Source organism: Melozone crissalis, unplaced genomic scaffold (assembly GCF_028551555.1).
Source record: "Melozone crissalis strain CALT ecotype California unplaced genomic scaffold, PUWL_Pcris_2 ptg000006l_1, whole genome shotgun sequence".
Classification (NCBI taxonomy): Eukaryota; Metazoa; Chordata; class Aves; order Passeriformes; family Passerellidae; genus Melozone; species Melozone crissalis.
Window position 1 is genome coordinate 55,634,083 of NW_026535784.1, and position 27,513 is coordinate 55,661,595.

The 27,513-nt window shown below is 41.6% G+C and overlaps 1 protein-coding gene across 9 annotated transcripts in view; it reads right to left on the minus strand.

The window, feature by feature from the left end:
- ANK2 (ankyrin 2) overlaps positions 1-27,513 on the minus strand; it is a 273,624-nt gene that overhangs the window by 180,065 nt on the left and 66,046 nt on the right. For 5 of the 9 annotated variants that reach the window (XM_054292416.1, XM_054292385.1, XM_054292441.1 and 2 more), the window contains exon 1: positions 4,062-4,169. The exons of 2 other annotated variants lie outside the window; for them this stretch is intronic. In XM_054292416.1, coding sequence (XP_054148391.1) covers positions 4,062-4,142 — 81 coding nt within the window. In that variant the 5' untranslated portion in view covers positions 4,143-4,169. Of the gene's footprint in view, positions 1-4,061; positions 4,179-27,513 lie in introns of those variants that run through there. 2 more of the 9 variants (XM_054292311.1, XM_054292258.1) reach the window with 1 other exon arrangement.

Below are 27,513 nucleotides of genomic sequence, written 5' to 3' on the forward strand. Positions count from 1 at the left end.
AAGCTAGAGGATGTGCTCTCTCTCAGGTGGCACACTGGCTTCATTCTGGTTGGATCACCAAACAGAACAGCCAAGAGCAGAGTGGCCACAGCTATTTTTCTGTCACCAGTAATCACAGCAGAGTGGGGCAAAGAGTAGCAACAAGGGAAGGCACAGTGGGATTTTCTAAGTGTGGAATGAGGGCAGTTCAGGCAAACACCACCCAGAGGACTGGAACTGCTGTCGTACCAGTCCCCACACCAATTTCAGGAGAGATGGTCACTGCTTCAAATCCTTCTTTTGACAACATTCAATTTTCCACTAAATTTGGTAGTTGTGAGAGTGAAATAACTAGGTAAACAAGTATTTAAAAATACTTAAGTAGCTACATTTACCACCAAGTAGAGTGCTGTGTAATACTATTATGACACTGTAAGTGACACAGAGGAAAGCACAGAAACGTGGAAGCAAGAGGGACCTCCTCGAAGGAGTTGAATCCAGTCCAGTGGTATGTTAGAGAAATCATATCTCATACATAATTAAGTTTCTCTTGGCTTTTTATCTGATTAAACCTATTAGAAGGCTGCAGAGGAGCCTCATTTCCTTTTCCACTCAGGTTGCCTTGGCTTGAGCACACGAAAGCCAAGCTCCCCTGGATTCTTCGTAGGGCAGGGTCATTCTTCTGGCAATCCCTCTCTGCACATTTTGTGTACATTGGGATTCTTGTTCTTGAACCTAAGTGACCAACATGATACTTGTATTCCAAAATACCTTATGTCTTAATTACCTTATGCATGGAATAAAAAGTCTTAAGTAATTGAAATTAATTAAAAGGATTAGCTTGTACACTATAATGATTCCATTAGCAAGCATACAGCTTCCACTGGAAGTACTTCACATAATGCAGCCAATTTTATTTAAAAGAGGAGATTATGATTAGGTTAGAAAAGGAAGTCTCATTTCTGTTCCTTTAAATCAAGACTACAACTTCCTGCAAGTCTTTTCCACTATGGGTCTGATTCCAAGATTTTCATTTTCCTTAAAGGATGAGCAATATAAGTAACAAGATTAGAATTCTGCAAAAAGCCAAAATGGATTATTTCTGCATTGATCCATCAGTGAGATTTATGAACAACCTGTAAGCTCAGGAAGAACTACTGGCTCCTAGAAGTCCTTTTACCTTCAGTGCTTTCAGTACTAGATATAGGAACATGCTTCCTTTCTCACATGATGACCAACAGTAGCTGGTTTTCACCTGAAACACTCTAGAATGAAAAAAGCATCCTTGAAAGGAATTCTAGGAATTTAGTACTTGAGCCCTTTGCCATAGACTTGGCAAAAAGACAGAAGGAAAACACGAATGTATTACAAACTCCAGGGCACTCACTTGCATTACCCCTTCAACAACAATCTCCATGAAGTTGCACCAACCACAGAACAAGCTCTGTCCACGACTGCATCCTCTGCTCTCCAATACTAGAACTGAGTGAACATGGACTTTCTTTCCAGGAGCACAAATCTGATCATATCTCAGTTATCACAGGGGCAAAATACACAGGAAAACTGGACACAACCCTACCATTGGATTAACCAACCTATTGAGGCAGCCCACTTACTCACAAGAACACACAAAGCCACAACCATCAGCACAAGGATTAAATTTGGCTCTGCATAAGTAGCAATTTTCCCCACTCCATGAAAATTTTGATTTTCATAGAATCAAAAGCAAACAAAAAAAATTTATTTTTCCCATCCTGGACGAGGACAAAGCTGAAGCCTTCTTATTTTAAAGTGCACACACTTTTTTTTTTTTTAAAGGGGGTACAGGTCAAAATTAGAGAAAATCACCCTTGGCTTCCTGGCCAGGACACCCTCCTAGAATACAGAAGATCCAGCTGAATGCTGAATACAAGAAGAGCCGCTCTCCATCTCCCCCAATACATAGATCAAACTCATCTAGCTCAATTAATATTTAATTATCCACACAAAAGGGATCAACTTCCACAGAACAGATAGAGGGCATATTGGCTGGTGCAATGCAGCTTTGTTCAGCAAAAGTAGTTCAGGACCTGAAAACAGGCTACATTACTGGGGATTTTGGAGCTCTTGCACATGGCACTTCTGTCTCCCTTCCCAAAATAAATTGTGCCTACCTCGTCAAAACACAGAGGAATTCAACCTGGAATTCTTGTACTCTTGGCTATCCCAGGGTCTATCTCCCTCATCCAGAAAGTTACCAATTTTGAGGTTTTCAGAAAATAATTTGTAGAATTTTAAAAGAAATATCAAACGTAGCTGTATTTCCTCATGAAGTCACTAAGGGTGAAGACTGGTGAGAGCTTATCTAAAATAAGATCTGAGCCACCAACACCTAGTGCATCCAACCTCAGAGATTAACAATATTTTTGGCTTAATACTTGTCAACTGAAAATGCCCCATTAGTATTTTCTAGTTGTAAAAGAAGCTACCCAAGCATTTATTATGCTTTTGAAAAATGAAGATGAATCAGCTGTTGGAAGACTCTGAATATGGAAACTCAATGTAAGAGATGCTTTCCAAGCATTCATCTGGCAGTTGTCGCAACCTTGAAAGGCTGTGGGCTACTTTACTTGAAAAACAACGGGAAAAAAAGAAAGCACAAACACTGATATTAAAAAAGAAGCAATCCAAACACCCACTTTGACTCCTTCAAGCTTCAAAACCTCTCTCTTAATATGATATTGTTTCCAGATAACCCAACAGTCCAATTAAAACATTGGCTAGGCACTTCATCTTTTGATTCTTGCTTCCTTATACGGATTTCCATACCCCCACAAATACGGCTTTCAAATTCAGAGGTGAGACAAAGCAGATATCCTCTTTCCTCCTAGATTCTGCTCAAATATAAGGCCAAGATGCTATATAAAATCTCCTACTGTGTGGGGATCCAGGCGATATTCCAAGCACAATTCCACACAAGGGGTGGGGTGAGGGTGTTTTTGTTCCAATTCTCGTTTAGACTGGATTCCCTCATTCCCTTGTGGTTGTAGGTACAGAATCTGCCCTCTGTGATAAAAAGGGCCCTAACAGCATCACCTCTTGCAAAAGAGCTTTTACTTACCAGGTCCAACCCCATATACAAGTCCCCAAACACATGTCCGCGTGTTATTATGATCTGTAACAATTTGTCTTGCTCATGAACAGTGTTGGTTAAAATGCAAATTCTATGCAAAAATGAGGAACTGAAGAATTCATCAGTGTATGCTGTGTATGGATTAAACAATTCTTCTTCATCCTGTAAGCAGTCTGTCACATTTCAGTGTGATAACTCAGGTTATAGCAATTGACAAAAAAGAAGGGGAAGGGAGAATAAGGGTAAACCCATTTATGTCATAATCATGCAGCACCACAGGCATCTCTCCTCCTAAAGGGGAGAGAAAGCCCAAACAGAAATAAATAGCTGCCTGCAATTAAAGCCACAAAGCCGTTAAAAAGAGATTACCTCAAGCGTGGGGTCGAAGCAGTGGGTATGGCAGGCTACACCTTGAAAAAATCAACCATTTGTGACAGAGAGACTGGACACACAGAGAAAGTGCCCTGGCAACTGGGTGTGGCTGGACTAACTCACATTTTTACCCAGGTATTTGTCATTAGCATCACCGAATTACCACGGATGCTACGACGGCCAGCAATGGATCTCTCTATGACTGTTTACAACATGACCTTAAGAAACATCTCCAGAAAATAAACCAAAGGTTTATAAACCTCCATCTCTCTAGCTCGAAGGAAAAGGGATGTGTGGCAGCACACGAGCCAATATCACCTTCTGCCAAAACAAACCACCCGCTCTATTAAAGGGCAGCCGAGGGAAACCTGCGCTGAGCAGCATCCACTGCCGAACGACACCAACTTCAACAGAACAAAAAGCACAGAAAACCGCCTCGGCTCAGCCATCCGCCTCGCTTATCGCAACGCTTTCGACTCGGCATAGAAACAGACGGGGAGAGCCCCCCGCTCGCGGAGGCAGGGCAGGAGCATCCCCGCGGGCTGCCGGAGCCCCAGCAGCGCGCCCCGCCCGGCTGCGCCGCCGGTCCCGCTCCCACCTTCTTGGGTCTCTTCCTCCGCTGGCTGCCGCCGTTGCACTTCTCGCCGCCGTCGCTCTTCTGGGCCGCCTCCTCGTTCATCCTAGCGAGCGGCACTGCCGGCGCCGTGCCGTGCCATGCAGCCTCCGCGCCCAGCCCCAGCCGAGGGTGGCACCGCCGGGGCAGGGCCGGGGGCGGGCACACACACGGCGGCGGCGTTGCCGTGGCGGCGGCGGGGCGGGGACGGCGCGCCCGGCAAGGGGGAGATGCTCCGGGGGAGAAACGCCGCTGGAATCACACAGTGCCTGGGGTTGGAAAAGACTCTCAGAGCTCATCTCCTAGTTCCAGCCCCCTGCCATGGGTAGGGACACCCTCCCGTAGCTTAGGACAACCTGCCCCGTCTGGCTTTGGACACTTCCAGGGATGGGGTAGCCCTGCGGCACCAGATGATGCTCACACACCATCCTTGTCCCCAAGCCCATTCGCCACAACTGTAACATCCAAGAGATGATTCACTGTCACTACCAAAGCAGACAATGGCAGCCGGGTTGACACAGCACACAAGGCGTTAGTTTGTACCACTAAATTAAATCACCTCCTCCTTGTGTTGGAAGAACAACACAGCAACATTCACATGCAAATGTATTCTTCTATTTCTTCTGATGAACGCTTTAAAAAGAAAAAAAAAAAAGATTTACACTGTTCCACTTCCAACTGAAAAAACCAGCCCAAGTAAGTCGCCCTCCTTCTCAAACAAAAGAAAAAACTCCCTTTAACTGCTTACTCAGCAGAGGAGAGGCTGGAGAAAGTGGAAAGGATGCAGTGAGGCATGAATTCACTCTCCCACAATTGTGCTGTCTGCAAACACAACGAACATCTGCAGCACAACAACAATGTGAGCAGTGTAACAACCTCAAAACCTTTTCTTCTTCTCCTCACTTTGAGAGCGACTGCTTTGTTACTGTGAGCAGTAGTAAATTCTAGACTAAAATGAGAAAACTCATGTAGAAGTAAGGGGAGCTACAGATCTTGAAGAAGGCGGGTGCTATACAACACTGCATCTGTTATGCCATAATTAGAGCTGCAATCACAGTCACAGCAAGGATTTTGGGGAAGACGTACAACAGTCATTTGTTATCAGTGTCAGACATCCACAGAATTCATTTGGGGAACCTGTAGAGAAGCAGCTATTCTAACTTAGAAACACAGATGTTCATTTTAAAGAGAGAGGTCATCTCCCATTTCTCATTTTAATCAAATATTTGCACAGATTAATCCCCCTGCCCAGCCCTTTCTCGTACCAAACTATACCATTTACAATCTTTGCCTGACATTTGTTTATTCCCAATTAGTGATTCTTGGGGTATGTGGCAATTATGTATTATCTATTTTCTTCTTACAATGTTTCTTGCACTATTAAAAAATTAAATCACTGCTATTTCTGAGAGTAAAGATGATGTAAATGCCAATTATACCTGATGGTTCTCGCCACTAACAATCATGCATGATGGTTCTGAAAACCCAAAGATGGCGTGATATTGCAGTGATGTGAAGGGGATGAAAAATAAACTATCTCACTCTGCCAAATCCATCACTTGTCCCTCTGTCCCTAGAGATGGGCCTTTTTATTATATCTTTATGTCTCTATTTACTTTCAGTCTTCAAACTGAAAAAATAAGGAAACAGTATTGCCAGAGACTTCCATGATAGCCAGGAAATGAGCAGATTTTCCAGAGAGACTTAAATGATGGAAGGCTTGATGTCTGGTGAAAGGAAGAATTCTCTGGGAGTCACTGTGAGGAGCAAAAGGGCAGCACTCCAGGGAGGCAGCCAGTGCTAAGTGCAGGCTGGAAGGTGTGAGGGAGGAGTGAGACACACACAGTTTGAGGATTTGCAATTTCCTTCCACATTTCTCACCTGACCTTTCCATCTTTTCTGTGAGTGCATGGGAGTTGCACTGTCACACAGCTCCCTGATGAATCAAGGGTACAGTGTGACAGTGCCCACAAACAAAATACTGGAAAAGCCTGTTGTGACAAGTATTCCAGCTACAAATCCACCCCAAATTCACAGGTACAAGTTGGCTGAAGGATGACAGCCTTATTAACCTGAACTACTCTTAGCTCCTCTCCCCAGATCCTGGGCATTCATCTTTGGCAGCTTTAGGTGTAGACAAAGAAAACAAATGCTCTTGCTCAGTAACAACACATCAGTACACTTCATTTCCCATGATCCCAGAAATCCAGCATGAAACCAAACCAATCTAACCAGCCAGGAGTGACAGCAGGTGTCAACTGACAACAGGTCTAGTAACAACACAAAATCAGCCCTAAGAACCACACAAACTGCCTCAGAAATGCCCAAACAGTCAAGCAATTCCTAAATAGTCAGAAATGCTGAAGGCATTCATGGTCTTTTAAAGAAGTTAGGAAAAAAATTTATAGCATATGTGCCCTATTTCCTTCACAAAATTTATTAGCTGAAAAAAAATATGTAGACATAAACTTCCAACCCAGGGAATTACACAGAAAGTAATTTTTAGCTTGCTTGAAACAGGGCTGCAGTCACATACCTGATCAGCCCTCAACAATTTAGAAAGAGGATATCAGATCTCCAAACTGAATCTGTGCACCCAAAGAACCAGGAGCAAGGGCTGGTGCTTTATGATGGGACAGTCCCCATGAATGAGGGTTTAGGTGAGCAAATGGATTTGTGTGTGGAGACTTCCCATGGATATATCCCATCAGTTCTGTTGTTTCCAGGCTGTATTCATTACACCTAAGTCCAGCTGCTTAGCTCACCTTAATCCACCCCACATTTGAACCCCAGCCTCACGTAACAGTTTAAAAACACACAATTACCTCTCTTCAGACAACTTTCATCAATGGAATTTCACCCCTGCTTAAATTTACTGTACAAAGCTGAAAATAAATGATGCAGAGGTGTGAAGCAGCTCCCTCAAGGTCCTTGAGCAGCGTGCTGGCCGTTCTCTCTGAAGCACTGCCAGGAACTTACTGCAGTACATGAGCATTCAGGGCAGTGGTACCACAGGAATCCCCTTAGCTCACTAAGTGCAGTCAGAGGGGCTTCCTTGCCCAGTTTTGCTTGAGTATTTTCCAAAGCCTCGCCCCCAAACTCATTGCTATTGCCATGTAAACCCAAGGCAAAGGAGAGTGTCCCTGTTAGACCTGCTGGCAGGTGGCTCCAGCCTGCACCAAGCAGTGTGATGCTGCAGCTGGGTCACTGCTGCTGGGCAAGATAGCAGGCTTATCGCTACCTCAGCCGTGTCTATCCCATCAGTCTGACAGGATTTCCCAGAGTCATTCCCTATATCAGCATTTCAGGTGGCTTCTGCAATTAAAAATGTAATCCTACAAGACCAGCTCAATTGCTGATGAATTTAATAGCAGCAGATCCATTAAGATGTTTGTTGTAATGGTCAGAATTTACACAATGAAAATTAGAACTTTATATTCTAGTTGAACCACATACGCTTTCTACATCCAGATTCTACTTCATATTCTGCACCTGTACTACCTACATATAAAAAACCATTGAAATAGTGTTGTCAGCAAGTCAGGACACTGCCACATTCACATTTTGGAAACTGAAGACCAGGGGTATCTTATCAGTGTGTCATATACAAAGGGGAGAGAGTAAAGACCAAGACAGGCTCTTCTTAGTGGTAGCCAGCAACAGGCACAAATTGAAATGCAAGTAAAGAAACACTTTTTAAGTAAAGAAATATATTACCTAGCCAGACTAGGAATTCTTAATCCCTAGAGAAACTCAAGATTTTACATGGCATGGCCCAAGACAAGGGTTGGACTGTGATCTCCAGAGACCCATCTCCACTCGGCCTGTCCTAAAAGCAAACCCTCTGCATCTGTCACATGACAGTAGTTGTTAAAAGCATTAAAATACTCAGCTATTCCAGCTGAGTAATTGCAGATACTGCAATTGTTAAAATGGTGACACCTATATTCTCTCAGTCCCTTCAATGCTTATAATAAAGCCCCCTCTAAATACCACATGTGCTAAGTGCTCTGTGTCTACTCAGCAGTGCACCACAGATAATCATGTGGGATTTTATCGACCCACCATGGCAGGAGTTTCTGCTGGTTACCTTGAGGTGAACCTCAGCTGCCATCTGGCCCACCCTGATAAGAGAGCAACAACACAGCAAAGCATAGGAGGGTGAAAAAGCTGCCTATGGTTTACCACTGAGTCATTAAACTGAGCTGTAACAGCAAAGAGATAAACTGTGCATCTATTTAATTATATTTGAAAATCTGAACAATTATTATTCTGATGAAGAAGTAAAATAACATTTTACATCACTCAAATAAGCATCCTAACACACGGCTACGTAAGTGCTCCTTTTTTTTTTTTCCTCCTCAATATATAAAGGACAAACACAAATTGCTAATAAGCAGATTCCTCCAACCCCATGATAGCTTTCCATTAAAAATCACAGAATTCTTACAGACCACCTTGTTCCAATCCCCCAGTCTTGGGCAGAGACACTTTTCACTAGATCAGTTTGCTCCAAGCCCCATCCAACCTGGCCTTGGGCATTTCCAAGAATGGGGTAACCACACCTTCTCTGGGCAACCTCCGGAGCCAGAGTCTCACCACCCTCAGAGGGAACAATTTTTTACTAACATCCAATCTAACCCTGCACTCCATCAGTTTGAAGCCATTCCCCCCTATTCCTTGTCCTTGTAGAAAAAGTACTGTAATGCTACAGACTTTGAATCTAAAACACAAAACAAGGAGATGTTTATTTAATCTGGATTTCTATTACACAGCCATGACTGACTTGGTTTTTAATCAGCTCAGGACAGCAGAAGAGCCAAAAAATAGGCAGCCAACTTCTAGGAAATAAATCTGATATGTCCTTCCAATGTTTCAACAAATCATGTTTGAAAAAGAAAACCAATAGGAGTGCAATAAATGAGGAATCCCAGCCCCATTTTACTCCTTATTTCTGAAGAAATTAGTTCCTCAGAAGTCTCCAGTTCAGCACCTGTGCTTGGACAGCAGGAGGAGCTGAGCCCCTCTGCCTGTGCCAGGCTGGAGAGGGTCTCAGGGGATGGACCCCCGACACCTGCACAGCACAAACACCTGATGTCACTGGCTCCCACACAGCACAGGGAGAGCAAATATTTCTGTGCCACACACACTTGGGTGACTCATTTCCTCGCAGGAGTATCTGTTGCTGATAGCAACCTCAAAACAAAGAGGATGTCTCTGCATCCTTGTGTAAAGGACAAGAGGGAGTAGTACCCTGTCATCATCTGACACAGCTGACAACATACAGTCATACTGAAAAAGTGTGGATTACAGAAAAGGTTCTTCTTTCAAAGCTAAATAATTCCAAATAATGAAAATTTAACATCTGAGTTTAATACTGTTAGCTACTTGTAAATGTGTTTAAAATATGTATATTTAATGACTTGGCTCTATTCCTTGTTGCTTCTGTCCTCTAGAAAAGTATCATTCCATGAAAGCAGCAAGGAACTATCAATATTTAACATGTTTTAGAGGGACTCTCAACAGCCTTTAAACACTGGTGAAAATCATGTCAGCAGTGCTATATGCTGCAAAGAATCAGAGGCTACCTATCACAATATCCAATAAAAAATTAAGTCATGCAGAATGCAAATTGGACATCCTTTCCAGAAAAAGTGCCCTCTATTTTTTTCTCATCATTGAAGCCAAGCTACTACATTCACTAGACACAGGGAGTAAATGTGAAAATAAAAAATTAACTTTAAAACAATGGGTTATTTTAATGAAACACTAAATGACTTTGTCCCTCGATATTAACACCTCTGAGTTGCTGGGACTCTACTGTACTCCCACATTAAAATTATCAGCCAAATTCTGCAGAAGTAGGGCTGCCTGCCTAGCTCAAAGTGCTCCACAAAACCCATACACAGCAATCAGTGCTACACAAACAATGGCCAAAAAGTAGATTTAAAACATGCTGGACCATGGAGGAGAAAATCCTGCCCTCAGCTGTGGCGTGCTGCAGATCAAACAAATGAAAATCCATCAACTGAACGCGCCATTTTCTGCCCAGTGGGAGCCGCAAATTGATCTTTTGCATTGTCCATCCATCTGGGAGTCAGGATTGTGGGGATGTGACCTCACACAGCACCTCTGCTGAGAGGTCACCAAACTTGGGCAAGAGGAAAGGCTCTTAAGTCCCCTGCAATTGCCATGCTGGTCACGTGCTCCGTGGCGATTGCTATAGTAACCAGACACTTGCAGGGAAACCTTCTAGCTCAAAGCATTCTTCTCTTATGCCTCCAATTATTTTTCTTCTGATAACTGTTTAATTTTTTTTTTTTTTTTTAGTAAAGGAATTGACAATTTATTCTTGTGTTCATCTGGTAAAGAAAAGACTACCAGAAACAAAATCTGAAATCAGTTATAACAGAAAGGAAAATTAGAAAAAAGCTTTGTGTCATGGGTTGATAAAATACAGCATTTGTATTATTTAGCATACACAAATTACAAGAGAAATGTGACACATTTTTAGCAGAATGTAACAAAATTCATCTTTTTTTTTTTTGCCAAGTACTCAATAGAGCCTCTAAGGTTGCCATTATTATAGGTGTGGCTGTTAGTTATGATTCCTATACAGAACCTTCTCTCACTAGGTAAAGTTTTCCTGTTCTTGTGAAATATTCTAATCAAATTTCCATTTCTTGAATTTAAGGTTTTTGATACTGTCTCAAGACGAATTTGAAATGCTCACCTGAAAGATTTGAGCTATTAAAGGCTTTATATCCACATGTTTTGGATCAAAAAAACACCAAGAGGATAACAGGATTGCCAACACTGTTGGAAAGAAGAACCAGGACTGAGTCTGGGAATGGTACTGGTGGCACAGGAAGAGTAATTACCCTGGGGGATGTAAAAAGGGAGATGGACAGAAGAGTCAGCGCTTCCTAAAGCTAACATTTTACTAAACCAGACAGGAAAAGGTCAACAGATGGTTTTCTACTGTTCCAGAAGCAAGGAACACTAAGCAGCAAAGGCACCCATGTAACTTCAGTTGTACCTGTATTGATTTATATACTCTAATCATATCATTTCATATCAGTTCCTTCACCAGAACCACCTGCCTCTCAGGGCTGAGATGGCCACACTAAGGAATCCACAGGAGATTCAGAGCAAGGGCATCTGTTGCCTGATTTGCAGATGGATTCAGAGAAATTGGCATACATGGTGTAGGACAAGCAATGGGACATTGTCTTCACAGCCAGAGCAACCCATCAGCACGGCAGGTAACAGCACCCATGCTGCTCCATCTGTCCCCTCCTCATGCAAGACAGGTGCTTAAAAACAAGCTGTTCACACAAAGTTTCTCATTTTGTTGGACACTCCTCATCCGCCTTGTGATCTTTTCCTCCAAGGGTTAAAAAGGCTCAGAGATAATCACAGCCAAAAGGACAGTTTCGACATCAGATCAATGAGATGAAATACACTAACTTCAAAAAAACCCAGATCCCTGTTTTCTCCAACTAAGGGCCCAAACACTCAAAACTTTTGAGTATTTATCTCCCTGTCTTTCAGCATTCCATCCACTGAACAGGAATAACTGTGTCTCTTCACCTAACAGAAACATAATGAAAATGAATTCTTTTCCACACACTGCATAGGACTTTGATGAGCATGATAGATGAGCCCCAAGGGACTAATAATTCTGTCTTCAAAGGGATGTTTCAACAACATGTTCTAAATAAGGCCTGGGGCCACAAATTGAGCAATGAGTGGGAAACAAGCTGTGGAGTAGCTGCTCATTAAATGTGTATCATTAGTTTGTTCATCGAATGCAGCAGGACCTGTGGAAAAAGTATTAGGGGCATGTGTAATTGAGGCCTGTATGGTGATGTTGGGACATGACTGGGTCAAACAGAGGCTGCAAAAGCCTCTCCTAACTCTGCACTCTGCATTAACTCCTTCCAGTGTAGTTCTGAAGTGTGTGTGTACAGGTATATATGTACAATGAGTAAGGACTCAAATATGGGATAGGATCAGAGTGAGATTTCCTGATTTGACAGCCCCTGCCATTTCAGTGATCTCATCTCTCAGGTAGCAAATGCCAAAGCCATCACTAGGAAGCTGTTCAAAACAGGAAAGGGCTTGCAAGAATTACTTCAGAAGCAAAAGAAAAGGTTAATTACTGAAAATATATATTCCACAGGCAAGACGAATCACAAGCTCTTCTAACTTCATCCAGCACTGACACCACCTCCTTTGGCTGTTAGCAAGCATCACCAGAACCAATCCCTAGCACTCCAGCAGTGTCATATACCCATAGCCGAGTGCAAGTCACTACAACCTGATTTTGTGAAGGCCAGAGAGGAGGATGAGCACAGAACACAGCAGCAGTTTGAGTCCACCCACAAGACAAGGAAATGATCCACGCAGTGGTCACTCACAGCACAGAGCTCTGTGCAGCAGTGGGGACCTTCTGCTAAGTCACAATCTCTTAGAAGATTTTATTACTTTTCACAAGGTTTTATTTTTCATTATTATCATTATTACTGTTGCATGACACATTCCTTCAAGCTGTTCCATAGTCCTGTTTCTTCAGGCCCAAGGAGAAATCACAAAGTACTGCGACCTTGAATGATGCTTGCACCCTAAAAACTGCAAATTCTGTGCCTCACTATACTGGCATCTCCCTGCACCCCATTTTTTCCTGCCACAATGTTCCATTTTGAAGTGTCATAGTTAAATATCTGGGACAGTTTCTTGCCTTGAGTGAAAAAACACTTCCTCCAACTTCCAGAGAAAAAACTGCATGTCTATATATTTAGCAACAAAAACTGGAGTAATGTTTAACAAAGAATTTGTTCTTCCCTTACTGTAAAAGAGCATTTCAGCTCATCAGACTGACATTCTTCTACTGAAAATCCATCTTGTTAGAAAATATTCTCTTTGGACCTGTACCAATATGTATTTAATGAAATACACATTTAAAAAATAGGAGTCGCTTCCTTTTTATTTTCACCCACAGGTGTTGTATATCGTAAAAACTATTTTTAAAATAACCACTTTCACAATATTAGAAAAAAAAAAATAAAAAGGAGCTAGAAGATGCTCTCTTTGTGTTCAAATAAGATGCTCAGTGCACAGAGCTGTTTAGGCCCTCAGTGCTGGACTGAAGACAAGCTCAGGCCCAGGCTTTGCTGGGATTTTCTGTGGATGTGCCTTGGTCATCCAAGGTCATCAAGAGATCTCTCCCAGTCCTGAGGCTGCTCTGAGCTGCTCTGGCAAATGGCACAGGAGAAATTGAGTTTGAGATGACCCTTTTGCTCTGTCCTCAGCCAAGCATCACGTTCAGTGATCTTTCAATTCAGTGAAGCATTTAATCACATTTAAGTGCTTTTACATATCACCATGTTCTCAAAATGCATGCTGGAGGGGGTAATTATAAAATAACCTCCCACAGCAGCCTCTAAGTTTATCTGCCCTGCAAATTACAGTGTATAACAATGGTACATCATTTCTCTGTAGTTTTTTTACCTTGATGAAATCATCTTTAAACCATAAATGTTTTTAGGTCCAAATTCTTAAACAGCATGAAACAAATGCTGTTCCTGCTTTCAAAGTTACACTGGATAGGCAGAACTTACTCAAAATCTTGAACAATTTACAAGTAAATTATATTTAATAATCAAACTAATGATGAGTCCTAAATAAAAACATCAGCTTAGCATCAGAACATGCTGCCCAATAGTGAGCTCCATTATGGAAACACGCTGGAAGAGACCATATTTCATAGCTGACACTTCCTTCAACAAAAATTGCTGCACGTACCAGCCTCTCTCAGATTCACCTTAAAAAGGTGACATTGCTCTTGCCATGTGGCAATTAACACTCCCACGGTGAGTAACAGGATGAATCATTCCAACAAAAGCAAAAAGCCCCAAATTTTTCAAGGGAAATGGCTACACTGTCTATTCTTCTTTCCAACAGGTCCTTCCTTCACACACTCTACTGTGAACAGCCCTGGCACATTTGGTCTTAGAATCACTTTGCTGTTTACAGCACCCTAAGCCAAAGCAATGAATGCCTTCATTTTTAACTCTGTCTCAATAGGAAACTCTGACAGGGAAGAGCAAGGACAGTCTCTGGACTACTGTTTATTCCAGAGCCAAGCCTGGGGGCAGTGTGGGACCCCAGCACTGGGAGACTGCCATGTCTGGAGACACAGCCCACAGCAACCAGAGATGATTTTCACATCATCTTCCTCCATGAATGCTCTCCCCAGAAGCTGTGATGGTGTCACTGCTGCCCACACAGGTGCTGGAGATTACCTAACCTACTCTATGTGATCATTTCAACTACTGGGGAAATCTTCTTGTGTAAAATAGGAAGGAGGATCACAGGGAAGAGCAACACCTCTGCTGAGAACCAGGAGCTCACTGCAGTTTAGAAAACAATAATAATTTTTAAAGTAACACAAATACAGTGCTGGAGAAATGTTCATCTGCCCAGCTCTGGAAGATGAAGGTCATCTAGAAAATGTGTACATGATGTAGGATAAATTTGCCCATAAAGAAGTAGTTCACAATTGCTGTGCTTTGAGACGCCTGCTCTGGGAAATAGAGGAACAGAGCACAAACCTGGGTTGGTTCTCAGACAGTAGGATTGAAAAGCTTCCCAGAAGTTATTGGTTTGTGTGATGAAAACCCTTTTACTCCACAGTGGCAACAACAAAACAGACTTGGGGAAAAAAATGTTATCCAAATATTCTTCCAAGCACACCTTTGGTTTGCTGAGGCCATCCTTCATCCAAAAAGAGTTCATCTGCCCACAAAAGCATTATTCTGCTGACACCTACATTAACTCAAGAGCAGGGACAGTGACCTCTCCTTTCCTATTTTTGTTCATCATTTTGCAAATATGTTCTTTGCTTCCAAACCATTTGCTAAACTTATTGCATTATAAATAGCTTTCAAATAAAAAAAACCCCACATTTCTGGGTAACAAACTATTTATCACCAAAAATGTTTTAGTAAATGGTACATGTATTTGTCAATTAAAAAAAAAAAAAAACCTCTAGAACATCTCTATCTTGTGAAGAATTGTCAACTTTTCTTTAAACACGACTATGGGATAGTAACTGTCTCGCCACATTTCTGCTGGTATTAGAGCAGAGCAAAAAGCCCAACTTGAAAGTCTCTAGAAATAAAATCCGGGAAGGAAAAAGGCCACCTGAAGAGCCTCATGGCACAGGGACAGTGCTGCTGCAGCCACAAGAACCTCTGCTACACTTGACCTTGAGACACGAGGGAGAAATTCTGGGCTCAGCCCAAGCACAACAGGAATTTTTCTACTGGTGCAAAGAAACAAAGAAAATAGAGAGGAAAGCAAATAAACCCAAGGAAGACTGTCTATCCTCATCCATAATTGATAAGACACCATGAAGCTGGTGAAATAAATGAACTGCACCCAACTTCAGGGTGGATCCAGAAAACTCTGTACAAAGATCTTTTATCTGTAAACTGTGGGTTATAAAGACTATTTCCAGATCCGCAATTAATGTATGCAATTATCTGGGAAAAAGCCTGAAATGTTTGAGTCCAACAACAGGAGGACACAACAGGCAGCAAATAAATTTGGATTATAATACCACAGAGTAGTTCTCACTGAAATAGGCAGCATACATTTGGTATCTGTTTTGTTGTATTTTTATAACAGACATGTAATAATAATGGCTTCTTTCCCTTCTGCACTAAAGTCAGGATTCTTAATGAGCACAGACGGAGTATAGAGTGGCTTTAGCATCTCTCTCCAGCTACAATAGCACAGAATTTTGAAACCCAATCTGATTTAAAACATCAGAGGGAATAGAACATTTAGGAAACTGATTATTTTTACCTCTCTGTAACTGCAATCACAAATTTTCATTCTGGAAACACAGGCAAGACTTCCACATGCTGAATAATAAAGAAAGATAAACAAAACATTTTATGTAAAATAAATGGATGCCTTATCCTGCAAAGACTTGAAAATCTTTCCTGTTGCCAGCAAAAATACTCATAAAATTTGGAATGTGAAACAACAGCTGGGAACAGTTAGCTACAGGAGAACCAGTCTGGTTTGCAGTCATTTCAGAAATCAGTGCACAGCGTGGCAACCATAGGTTTTCATTTCCTTTTTGATAAGCCGTTCAGAGGGAGAGAATTCAGCAGTATTTTTCCCTGCCATACTTTGAAACCTACTATGAATTTCATAAGCTCTTATTTGAAGGGTCTAAAGCAGACTTGAAAGCACAATAGTCAAAACAACCTGGAAACCACCGTGCAAGGGATCTAAAGGATCCCTAGCCATGAGGGAGCACAAAAACAACCAGGGAGCACCAGGCTTGGCCCACAGTCACAGCACTCACTCTAGGCATCTTTTTACTGACTGGCTTCTTGATTCCAGCAGAGTCAGAACCAGTTGTTCATCTGCTGGATGAATTTCCTCCTGCAGCAGATGTACATCTTGTCTCACACAGCTTTTTCACTCTGTTTCCACAAACACATCCTCGCTTTTTACTGCACAGGATGGGAATCAAAACCTGGTACAAGAAGAGGACTTTCAATTCCAAAAACAAGTACACAGCAAATAAACCTCATTGGTTGTCAAAAGACAGGTTTGCTTCCTACCAAAGAAGACAAACATTATTCAGATGTGTATGCCCACAATTGTTTGCAGATTCTCAGCACAGAGGCAGAGAATTGTATTTGAAATATGAAGACATTAAAAAAGCTAATGTCAAATATGCAGACTTTGTTCCAGCAGAAAAGCTTTCATTAATTTTTCACTTGATAATGAGTTTTTGTTCCTTCCCTGCAGTATTTGTAATGTTAGAAAAACACACTGTATTTTGATAACATTTGAGAAACACAAAAAGTCAATTTTGTGACTCTTTCTAGTTTTCATTTTTAATGGAAATATTTGCACTGCTGACATTGGCATGAAACCTAGGTAATGTGTCAGAATGGAATAAAGGCTATGGTGAAAAATTGTGAAAAGTAACTGGTAAACACCATTTCTTAGTATAGAATTGGGCTTATTTTACTTTTAAAATGTAAAACTAGCTTGGGTTTTAACACATATGACTGCATTACTCCAGCTGCATATTACCATCAACAAGAAAAACCCATTAATCTCACACAGGGCTTCTAATAAAGAAGTAAAAGTGTTCACTTTAAAAAGCATATATTAAGTTCAACAAAACTAAACAATGCCTTGGTGAAGGCTTTTATTTCTTCTTTTTCAGCCATTCCTACAGCTTAGTGTAGTCTGTTGAATCAACCATACGTGAAGGCAAACTTTACATTTTTATATTATTGTCTATGATTTCATAAGTTATATGACTTATTAAAAGTGAAGTCAAGGACTGATGTTTAACACAAGAGGAAAATTAAACTTCAAGTCCTTTCACTAAGGAGAAGGATCCCAAATACAGATAAAATTATTACCACTACATATTTTTATCTCATGTTAATGCACAGAGTTTAACCACACCAAAGACTGAGATATAAACTGCTGTTATTAGAGGCCTGGAATGTACTCACACAAAAACCACTGTCAGGTCAGTTCTCCCATATCCAGCTCTATATTCTAACAGGATCTCCTTCCTCCAGAGCTGCTTTCTGTTGCTGCTCTCTCCAGTCAATAGCACTTCAGATCATAAACCAGGTCTGTCTCCCTGCCCACAGCTGCAAAGGTCAAGCTGATCAGAAGATCAGTGTTTTAAGGAAGAATGGATCCAGGGATTTTGACACTGGAGAAAAGGAGGAGCTCCTGAAAGAAAACCCACTTGCAGTAGGCCTGGCTCCACTGAAGGCAGAGGAAGCCCAAGCTCTGCTGGGGCTCTGAACAGCCGTGGCTCACACTGACATGCAGAGACTCAGCAGGGCCAGCCTAGAACTGGTGCTGTTCTCCAGCACATTTCCATGAGCATCATACACTTTGAAAACGTAGCCTCCAGAAAAGTATGGGATGCTCAAACCCAACAAATTCTTTCAGAAAAAAGGCTGTAGAGGCCAGGGTTTTGCAGGAACACAGGAAAAAGTTTAATTCTCTCAAGAAGATGGAAAACTGCCTTGATATTTCCTTCCCACCTTATAGCACCCTGTTTCTATACAGTTGTTTAGTTGTCTGCTGCAAATCCTCCCTTGGCTTGTAATTTCAAGTGTTTTGACTTTTATCTAGCTCCTCCTGTCCTACATATAATTTTTTCTGTCCTATTTTTTCCCCTACAAATTCTTCCCTTCTTTCCCTCATTCCATTCTCTTGTGTTTTCTGTTCACAATTCCCCTTTTAGCTAAACTGTATCAAAACATATACGTGTGTGGGTATATATACGTGTGTATGTTTATTAATAATAACACACTGTGAGTGTTTACCAAGCCTCCTGCAATTTGTTTGTTCTAGGCCTTCTGTTGTCTCGCGTATGAATCATCCATTTAGGCATAAAATTCTTCAGGAAAAGGAGCGCTTGTTGTTCTAAATCCATACAGTGCCTAGCACATACAGCCCCATTCTTATTTATTATAATAACTGCACCAGTGCTTTTGGTTTCCTCACTTCTAGAATGCTGGATGCTTGCTTTGTGCGCCTTCACTTCTCTAACAAACCCTTAAGAGAAAAATTACAGCAAGAATAGCACATGTGACACAGCAAAGCTTTGTGTTTGACATGGAAACTCTGACAGGAGTATGACAGTGGCCAAAACAGGTCCTGCCCACTCTCCCTGAACAGAGCATCATCCACAGGTCCCAGCAGAGCCTCTTTTCCTAGAGAAATGCATAGTCCCTGTGAACATCCACACCAATTTCACATGCACTTTATGAGCAAAATGAAGCCCTTTGCACACAGGCATGACCTACTGAAATGCAGCCTGGCACAGGGGCAGCAGTGAGAGGAAGGAATGACATGTTCCTGCTCCCAGACACTGTAGGACACTCTGAGCACTGCCTTCCCTAACAAAAGCTTCTTTTCATTAAAGGGTGGAAAAAATCCCCTTTTATTCTCTAGCCTTTGAAGGGCTTACATCATCACTTCTTCAATTTCAGGATTTCAGTGAAAACAAGCTTTCTGCAGGGCTGGTCAAATGACAGTTAACTAAGAATTCCTGGGAGTGTTTAATCTACACTCTCTATTAATTTATCATTAGGGCACCTTCTAATAATGACTCATCTAATGAAGAAACAAAAACACAGCAGAAACCCTCCCTGCTCCGACAGTATTAGTTACAATGAACCTGGGCATCTCTCCACCAAAGCAATCACCATACCCCTTTTTTTTTTTCCCATCCCCCTATTAGCCCCAAGGCTTCCAAGCGAAAAACACCACCAGCTTTATATATTGCAAAGAAAATATTTTAACACTGGCCTTTCATCACACACAAAAAAAGAAAATTTCATCATCAAGGCTGTGACCATCAGCTGCCTTTAATAAGATGACAGGAATTATTTGTGAATAGGAATAAAATTAATAAGGGAAAAGGCAGTTGCACCAGCCTTGGATGGTTTTTCCCCTTGCATTTAAAGAAGAAAAACTTTTTTTTACCAAAGATCTTTCTATACATGGGCCAGTGATTAATTCCTTTTTGAGAAACTCCCATGTAACCCAAAGTAACATAGCTTTGAGAATATGAGGACATATTTACCCTTCAACAGGGAAATCCTGTACTGAAGACTGAGGGAAGCTCTAAATTAAGGAAAATTTGTGTTTTATTAGGAACAAATAAGTTGTACTAGTGATTTTCAACAGCAGGCTGTAAATGTGATTCCTCCCACAAGCCCTTCCACCTCTGTTTTACTATTTCCACCGCACATGCTGCTTCAAAGAGCTAAGTGTACCAAACAGCACCAAGCCAAGGCAAAGTCATTACTTCACCTACTTTCCCCATCACCAGGCAAAGAAAATCCACTTGGATTTAAAAGCTATTTTTTATACCTCAAATAACACAGGGCCTTTAGAGAACTCATAGCATTTTAAATTTTAAATTTCAGGCTAGATGCCATGCTCTTATTTATGGTCATCCTGAAACCCGAGAGGGAATTACACCAATCTCTCCCCAAGCCCGGGCAGCAGTTTCCATCTGTCACCTGTAAATAAGTTAACTTCATGAAAGGCTCTGCCACCATGAGCTGTTTGCCTGCAGTCAGTCATTGTCTTGACCTGTGCATTCATCAAAACCACCTGCAAGCCATTCCTGACCAAAGGTTGCAATGTACTCAACTGTGATTTACTATCAGAGCTTTCAACAGGACCCTCCATAAATCCTGGGCTACTTTTTTAGACTAAACAAGTGTCAGTTCTTGTGGGTGACACAAGAGCCTGGCACAGAGCAAAGCCAGAGAGCTGGCACAGAAAAGGCCCACCACAAGGCACTGGGCTGCTCACAGTTGTTCTCTGCTGTTCAGCTCACAACTCCAGCACCACATAGACTTGACCAACCAGATCTTGACAGATCAGACAGATGTGTCTTGGAAAGGTGGCCATCCCCAACTAGCAAAAAGAGCCACAGAAAGAAAAACTGTGTGTAAAAAGGGTGAGAGATGCATCTGCATCCTCTGTTTTGAGAATATGTACCAGTAAACAATGAAAGGTCACTGGCGTGACATAGCAGTGCATTGATCACAAGATGTGAAATACTTGACCAGTTAGGTAATTGCTTAATCTATAGGACACTCACTAATTCATACCAGCTATAATTAAATTTAGCCTACGGAGTCAGATAGTATTAAAAAAAAAAAGCAAGACACAGACACAGATTTAGACATTCTTCATATTCATCACAGATTTAAACATTCATATTTTGTCTGTGAAATTAAATTGCAGTATGAATAGTTATCTGCAGTGAAGCAACACAATTTCTTACAGTTTGTGTGCTTATTGTCACACCCTACTCACAACCCAAATCTCTCAGTGATAAACTAGTAAAGGAGACTGAACATAAAAAGGACCCGAAGGAATCTGCAGCTGGAAACAAGCCTTGGCCCAAAACCAAGAGGGACTTCCTTCATCTTACCACCTAGAATGAAAAACTTCTACATCCAGCCAAGGAGTAACACAAATGCAACCTAATTATTCACATGCTTGTCTTCGCACATGCGTCTCTAACCTGGCCCCTCAAGCATTCCCTGACTTCACACAGATGCTTTCTTTCGTCTCCGTACCAGACTAGCTAGCACATAGAGAATATGAATCTTTAAAGATTTAATAAAAGATACCCTTTGGATCAGAAAATTGAGGTTGACTTCCCAGTGCGTCACAGGTAGACCCTGGTACTTATGAATTCAGACTGATTGCAGGCAAAGTTTCTCATCCTGGCAACACTGTTGCCATAGAGACTCAGGCTGATCCGATATTCTTAGCAACCACTCCTAACTCTCCATCCCCAGCACTCTTTGCTTTCCTCCAAGGCTGAGCTGTGTAACCTCATTTCCAAAACCCCCTGACCATCAGCAGAACCACCAGAGCAGCATGAGCTCACGAACTGGAGTGCCTTGCCCATAGGTGTGTACCTGATACACCAGTACAACAAGCTTTGCTCATGAGAGGATGTGGGAAGCACACTTGCCCTCAGGATCCTAAGCAGGGGACAGAGTCATGCTGGACCTATTCTGCTAACGCTTTTAGATCCTGGGGACACAAACAGGAGAGCAGTGAGGGTCTGTGATGTTCCAAGACTACAAAAATCCACCTTATTATTTCACACACATACCTAGTTCACCATCCTTCCTCTGGGCTAAAATAGTATTTGATAAAGTCAGTCTGAAGTTGTGTAATTGAAACCACAAGAGGACACATCTAAGACATCACCTGAGGTTTTACAGCACACAGCAATGGAACAGTTAATTATCACACTATTAACAAGTGCCTCTGTTGCACAAAACCAGGCACACCATACCCCAACAGGCTTCTGAGCCAGCTGAAGATAAATCAAGAGCTGGCAAAGCACAACACCTGCGTTACTCCAGCTCCACACGCTGTGTTTGGCAACCGCCCTCCCTTCCTGTCGGAGGCTGCGTGCTGCCACTGCTGCCTGGGGCTGGGCTTCCCTTCACCGGAGCCAAAACAAAGCCTGAGTTCTCACATTGATCCGTGCAGGACCGAGTGACTTACAGCTCCTCATGCGAGTAAAGCTTTATGGACTTCACCTGGGAATGCAAAAAGGAATAGTAGAAGCTACCACTCTAGTGGAGGTGGAGGGGGAAGTGCAATGGATAGAGCAGCTGCTGATTAAACACAGGTTTGGGCCTGCTAGCCAGTACCAAGCCCAGATGTGCCACCAAGAGAAGCACTCAGTAGTGCCAAGAGCAATGAATTTGATGTGGCCACAAAGCCTGATGACCCAGCTGCTCTGTTCTGGACTGCTATTCACTAAATATAAGACTCCTAAGATCTGCAACAAAAAATAAAAAACCTGCTTGAAAAAAATAATCCACTGCAAAACATTAACCACGTGCCCAGGAAATGAGGGAAAAGACTTTGCAAGTTTTAATACATGTGTTAATGTTTGGGCTCTGATCTTAAAGGTCTTTTCCAACCTAAATGATTCTATGAGGCAGAGCTCCAGGGAGGTCTTTCCAAAGGGAAGGTTTTAAAGCAGCAGGCAAACAAACAGAAAATACTATGTAATGGCACATTCTGAAGTAAGAGCACCAAACTACAAAGAAACATCATTTAGGTCTTTGTTGACTCTCTTTCCAAAAGCCTAAGAATGGCAATTTTCAGATATGTTCTCAGTGTCAGATTACATTTTTTCTAGCACTGTGGTAAATTACAAGTTTCAACTAAGATTAAGGCCTCTAAAACATTCACACCACAAATGTGGAATAAAAGACTGTCACTAAATGAGGTTATTCTGTGTTCCTAGACTAGAAAGCTCGTGATAAATTTTTGGCTCCCTTCCTAAACAGAATTCTGAGTGTTCCCTGCTGTAATAATGAAGCATCCCTAGCTTGACACACAAAATCTACACTTTGTGAGAAACACTGCAGGAGGACAACAGCTGCTTGGCAAACCTCCTGATCTTGACCCCACACCAACATGTACCAAGGACAATTTTCCAGAACCACACTGGCTTGCCCTCCAAATACCAGTATAAAATGGAGATTAGCCTGGACATTTCAGTTGTGCTACTTTTTATCAAGTGTGAGATAAACAGAATTCTACCAGATGCTTATCTAACACACAGGCAATTTGATAAATATCAGTTAATGTTTAACTTCTCCATTTCCTGCATTTTTCTTCTCAGAGGGATCCTGGGAAGAGGCAAGACCTAGCATTGCAAAGTGCCCAACAATGTTGCATTTACTTGGACAGATTTTGCAGTCTCTTTGAAGTGTGCTATATATAGCTGATTATTTTGCTTTCTAGTCTAGAAAAGGAAAATCACAGATGACACAGATTTCTTCTCAGCAGTTGCCTGCCAGCCCTGGCTGCAGATCTCCTCCCAGAGCACAGAACAAGCAGCAGAGTCCTGCAGTTGCAGGTGCTCTGAGCATACACTGGACATCTACTCATGTTGTTTTCTGCCCCAGAATTAAGCACAGATAACAAAAGGGAAATGTTAGAAATACCAGTGCTTCAGGTCAGTTACCAATTTTTTGTATTTGCAATTTAATCCAGCCATCAAACAGATTCCACAGAGAATATCATATTAGCCACTGGGCTTAATGTATTCTGGAATCAAAGATAAGGCTGCATATATTGAAGTATCCAATTTATACACACAAGCTTTTTTTTTTTCCTTAAGACCAAAGAAATGCCAATTGACAGCTTTTCACAGTTATGCCACTTTGATGGTGCTGAGCCAGAACCCCCATGTGAGGAACCCTTACATAATTTATTCTGGTCATTTTCATTTTGAATAGGTGGAAAGAAATGTTTTAAAGATCCTACCTTAAGACAGAAAATTTCCCTTTTTTAACCTTTTTAAAGTGCTTTTAGTAAATAAAAAGAAGTCTGATTATACCACAGTCTACCCAATACAATGTATCCTCTTTCAATAATCTCCTTATAAAGCTCTGTTTTTCAAGGTGAGAAAATGTTAGGAGCTCTCCATCAGTAGCATATAGTGCATTAAACAAATTTGCTCATGTCACACTGAAAGAAACGGTGCTAAAAGAACATCATGACTGCAATTCCCTAAACTCATGCAGTAGGAAAGCCAGAATTACACAGTTTTGCCCTTTTGTATATAGCAACATTGTTTATCACAATACTATAGAACAGAGTCTTTCTTCCATAAGATCCAATAGTAATTAGGGGATGCCTCATCCAATCACCATTCCCTCGCTCTATTTTTGGCCTTGTTCTTTCTCTTTATCTGTTGTTTTCTGTTGGGTTTTTTCCTAACAAAGCGCCTTTGTCCCGTGTCAGAACTGCTATTGCTCCTCACCCAGCCCATGTGTGCCTGCTCTCTCCTCACCCACTGCTGGCTCAGAATGCCCAGACCACTGTCCCTCTCCCAGCTCCACCCATCAAAGGATGGCAACATCAGGCCTACCACTCATCCCAGGGGTTTTAGAGCATATTTCATTCATGCAAAAGAGAAGAACCAGGAAGGGAAGATTCTCAAACCTTCAGCAATTCATGTGTGACACAGCGAGGCAATGCTGTTCCTATCAAAGGTTATGTGGAATTTTTTGAATATGAATCCAGTAATCCCAGCTCCTTCTCTACCTTAACATTTCACACGTGAAAATCAGTGCCTGGTTCTAGGACCATGTTCAGAGTGTGATCCTGCAAACCTGCACAGCTTCATGCTTTGCCTTGGAAGACACACACACTTCCAAATGTAGCTCCATCTGTTATTAGTTAGCAAAGAAACAGACTCAGGTTGTTAAGTTTTATCCCTACTATCACAAACCTTAAGCTGTAATAAAATAAGAGGTATAGAACTCATAAGAATTTCTCCATAGACTTATAACTTGGAATCAGTATTTAAAACTGGACAGAAGCCTGAGATTTATTCCCTGGACATTCCATGTTTGTAAAAAGACAGTAAATGACCTAGTTATTGGATTTTGTGCAGGCAGCTGGGGATGGTGATGCAAGTGTAAAGTGCTTTAGTTAAAAGAAAAGGAACCAAATCAAAATCCTATCCTGTAGCACCTGATTAACACTTATTTTCAGACTATGCTTCCCAGAGAACTAAAGGGAAATGACAGGGTTATCCCTAGGCTTTTACATGGTATTTTTTCTGTGCATTTTAATTTTCAAGATGTCAGTTTTTCAGGAGCTGTTAAGCCTTGAGCTCTAACCTAAAGTCAATAAATAAATATACAAATACATGAAGGTTTTTATGAAAACCCTTTTGGGATATGCCCTACATAGCTGAGAGAGGCCAAGATTTTACCCATATGTAGATGAGTTACTCTAAAATCTCCTAGATAACAGAGATGCAGTGCTGGCCTGGGCACTGGGGAGGCACATGGCCATGACACAGGAGTCACAGTGGAGTAGGCAGGTTCCAAGGAGAAACCAAAACATCAAGGCCATGACAGGAGGAGGGGGGAAGAAGTAAGAAATGGGAACACTTGTCAGAAGGACAAATAAAAATCAGACAATAATGATAATTGTGTGGAACAATTAGAGGTTTACAAAGCAAAAAAAGAAGTTGAAAGACTAACCCTGAAGAGAGGAGGTATGAAATGAATTCTCAGGACACTGGCTATATGCTTATTAAACCACGTATAAATATCTGAAAGACAACTCAGCACTTCTGCAATATTTTTAAAACTTCCAACTACTAATAAAATACATTCAAGGGAAAAAAGTGAATTGCCTTTCATTTTCTTTATATGGGAAATCCCACCAGGCAAGCAAAAGCCACATAACTGCTATTCCATAAAATACTTGGTAATGAGAATATTCACTAGTTCTATTATCAACATCATCAAGCTATAACTCAGACAGCATAAATCCTAACAGCAATTCAATCCTCATGATGGATTTGTTGTTTCCTCATACCAGGCCACTGTTTCTGATTATTTTAATTGGTTACTACTGGCAATACTGTATTTAGGAAAATTTGGTAATAAATTATACAGCTAATCATGTGGTCACAGGAGTCATATAAGTGTCATATTACTGTGCCTAGGAAGCTGCCTGCTGCTTTGCTTGGAACTTAAGTAGAAAATGAATAAAACCTGTCACCAGGCCAATGAATGTTGGTGTTATTTTACCATGGATGCCCTGCAGGCAGGACCTGCTGAGCTGCCAGCTCGTGGCAGGGGTAGTTCAGACACAGAGACAGCAGAGCCAATGCTGCAATCTAGGTCAGCAGAGACCCCACTGCTGCACCCCTGGGACAGTGAGGAAGGACAGAGGATCTGGGGCCTCCTGTCCCAGCACTTCCAGCCTTTTTCTCTCCTAGATCCATACTAAGCAAGAGTCTCACCAAATCTCCCTCTGCTTACCCATTGACTTTCCAGGGCTCATTGACTCTAATAACTCAATACAGTAAGCCAATAAAGGTAACAATACTTAATTTGTGGGTATTAACTGTGATTACAGGGATCACATCTCTGCCACAGGGCAGAACTCCCTTCCTACCCTGCCCTAAGATGGAGCTCTTTTAAGGAACTGTGCAGGGGGGAAAAAAAAAAAAAATCCAGTGTGTTAGGCCCTGTTCACCCTCCCCCCAGCTTCCTCTTCCCACTCTAATTTCCCTCAAGACATTGAAAAGGCTCGTTGAAAATACAGCTGAGTGGGTGATATAGTATATCCAGGTTTGGTTCACATGAGATTTGACTGGGTCAAAAGACTCCTTCAGTAAATTTTCATTTCCCTTGCAGTGAGATGTACATGTTAATGGGGAACTCCTGGTGGTTTTAAGATGAGAGAGATTCACATTAATGTTATTCCTTTTATTTTTGATGTACTCTTTCCACTGAGTTGCAGCAGGGAACTCAGGGAAGAAAATGCTGTTTAAAAACAGGGGGAAATTTTGCTATCACAGAAACACAGAGTAACTCCTGAGAAAAATGCTGCTATTTTCCAGTACTCCACTCACTGCAGACTGAACTGATCCTGAGCTATGTCAGTTGTCAGAGGACGGCTCCTTTAGTTATACATAAGTAACCTGAAGGCTGATCAGGCTGTACTTCAACAATTTCCAGCTAAAACTTTAACAGCCAAGTTTGCCAGCATGTTCTGTGATGTGTAACTTAAATTTGCACTGCTCCACAGAACTAGGTCAAGGATGCAATTTACTTGTTTCTAATTAGTCCATTACATTGATAAAAAATTCTTCCTGCAAGACTTTTTATTTCAAATATGTCTATGAGGCAACATTATTTTAGCCATTCTAGTCTGGTGTTAAGTTAACTGAACTTTGGAATTCCCATCCAAGTCCAAAGCCAAGGTGCTTGGAAAACAGAAACCTGAGCTGAGATCATGAGAACAAGCACTGCCATAATGATCC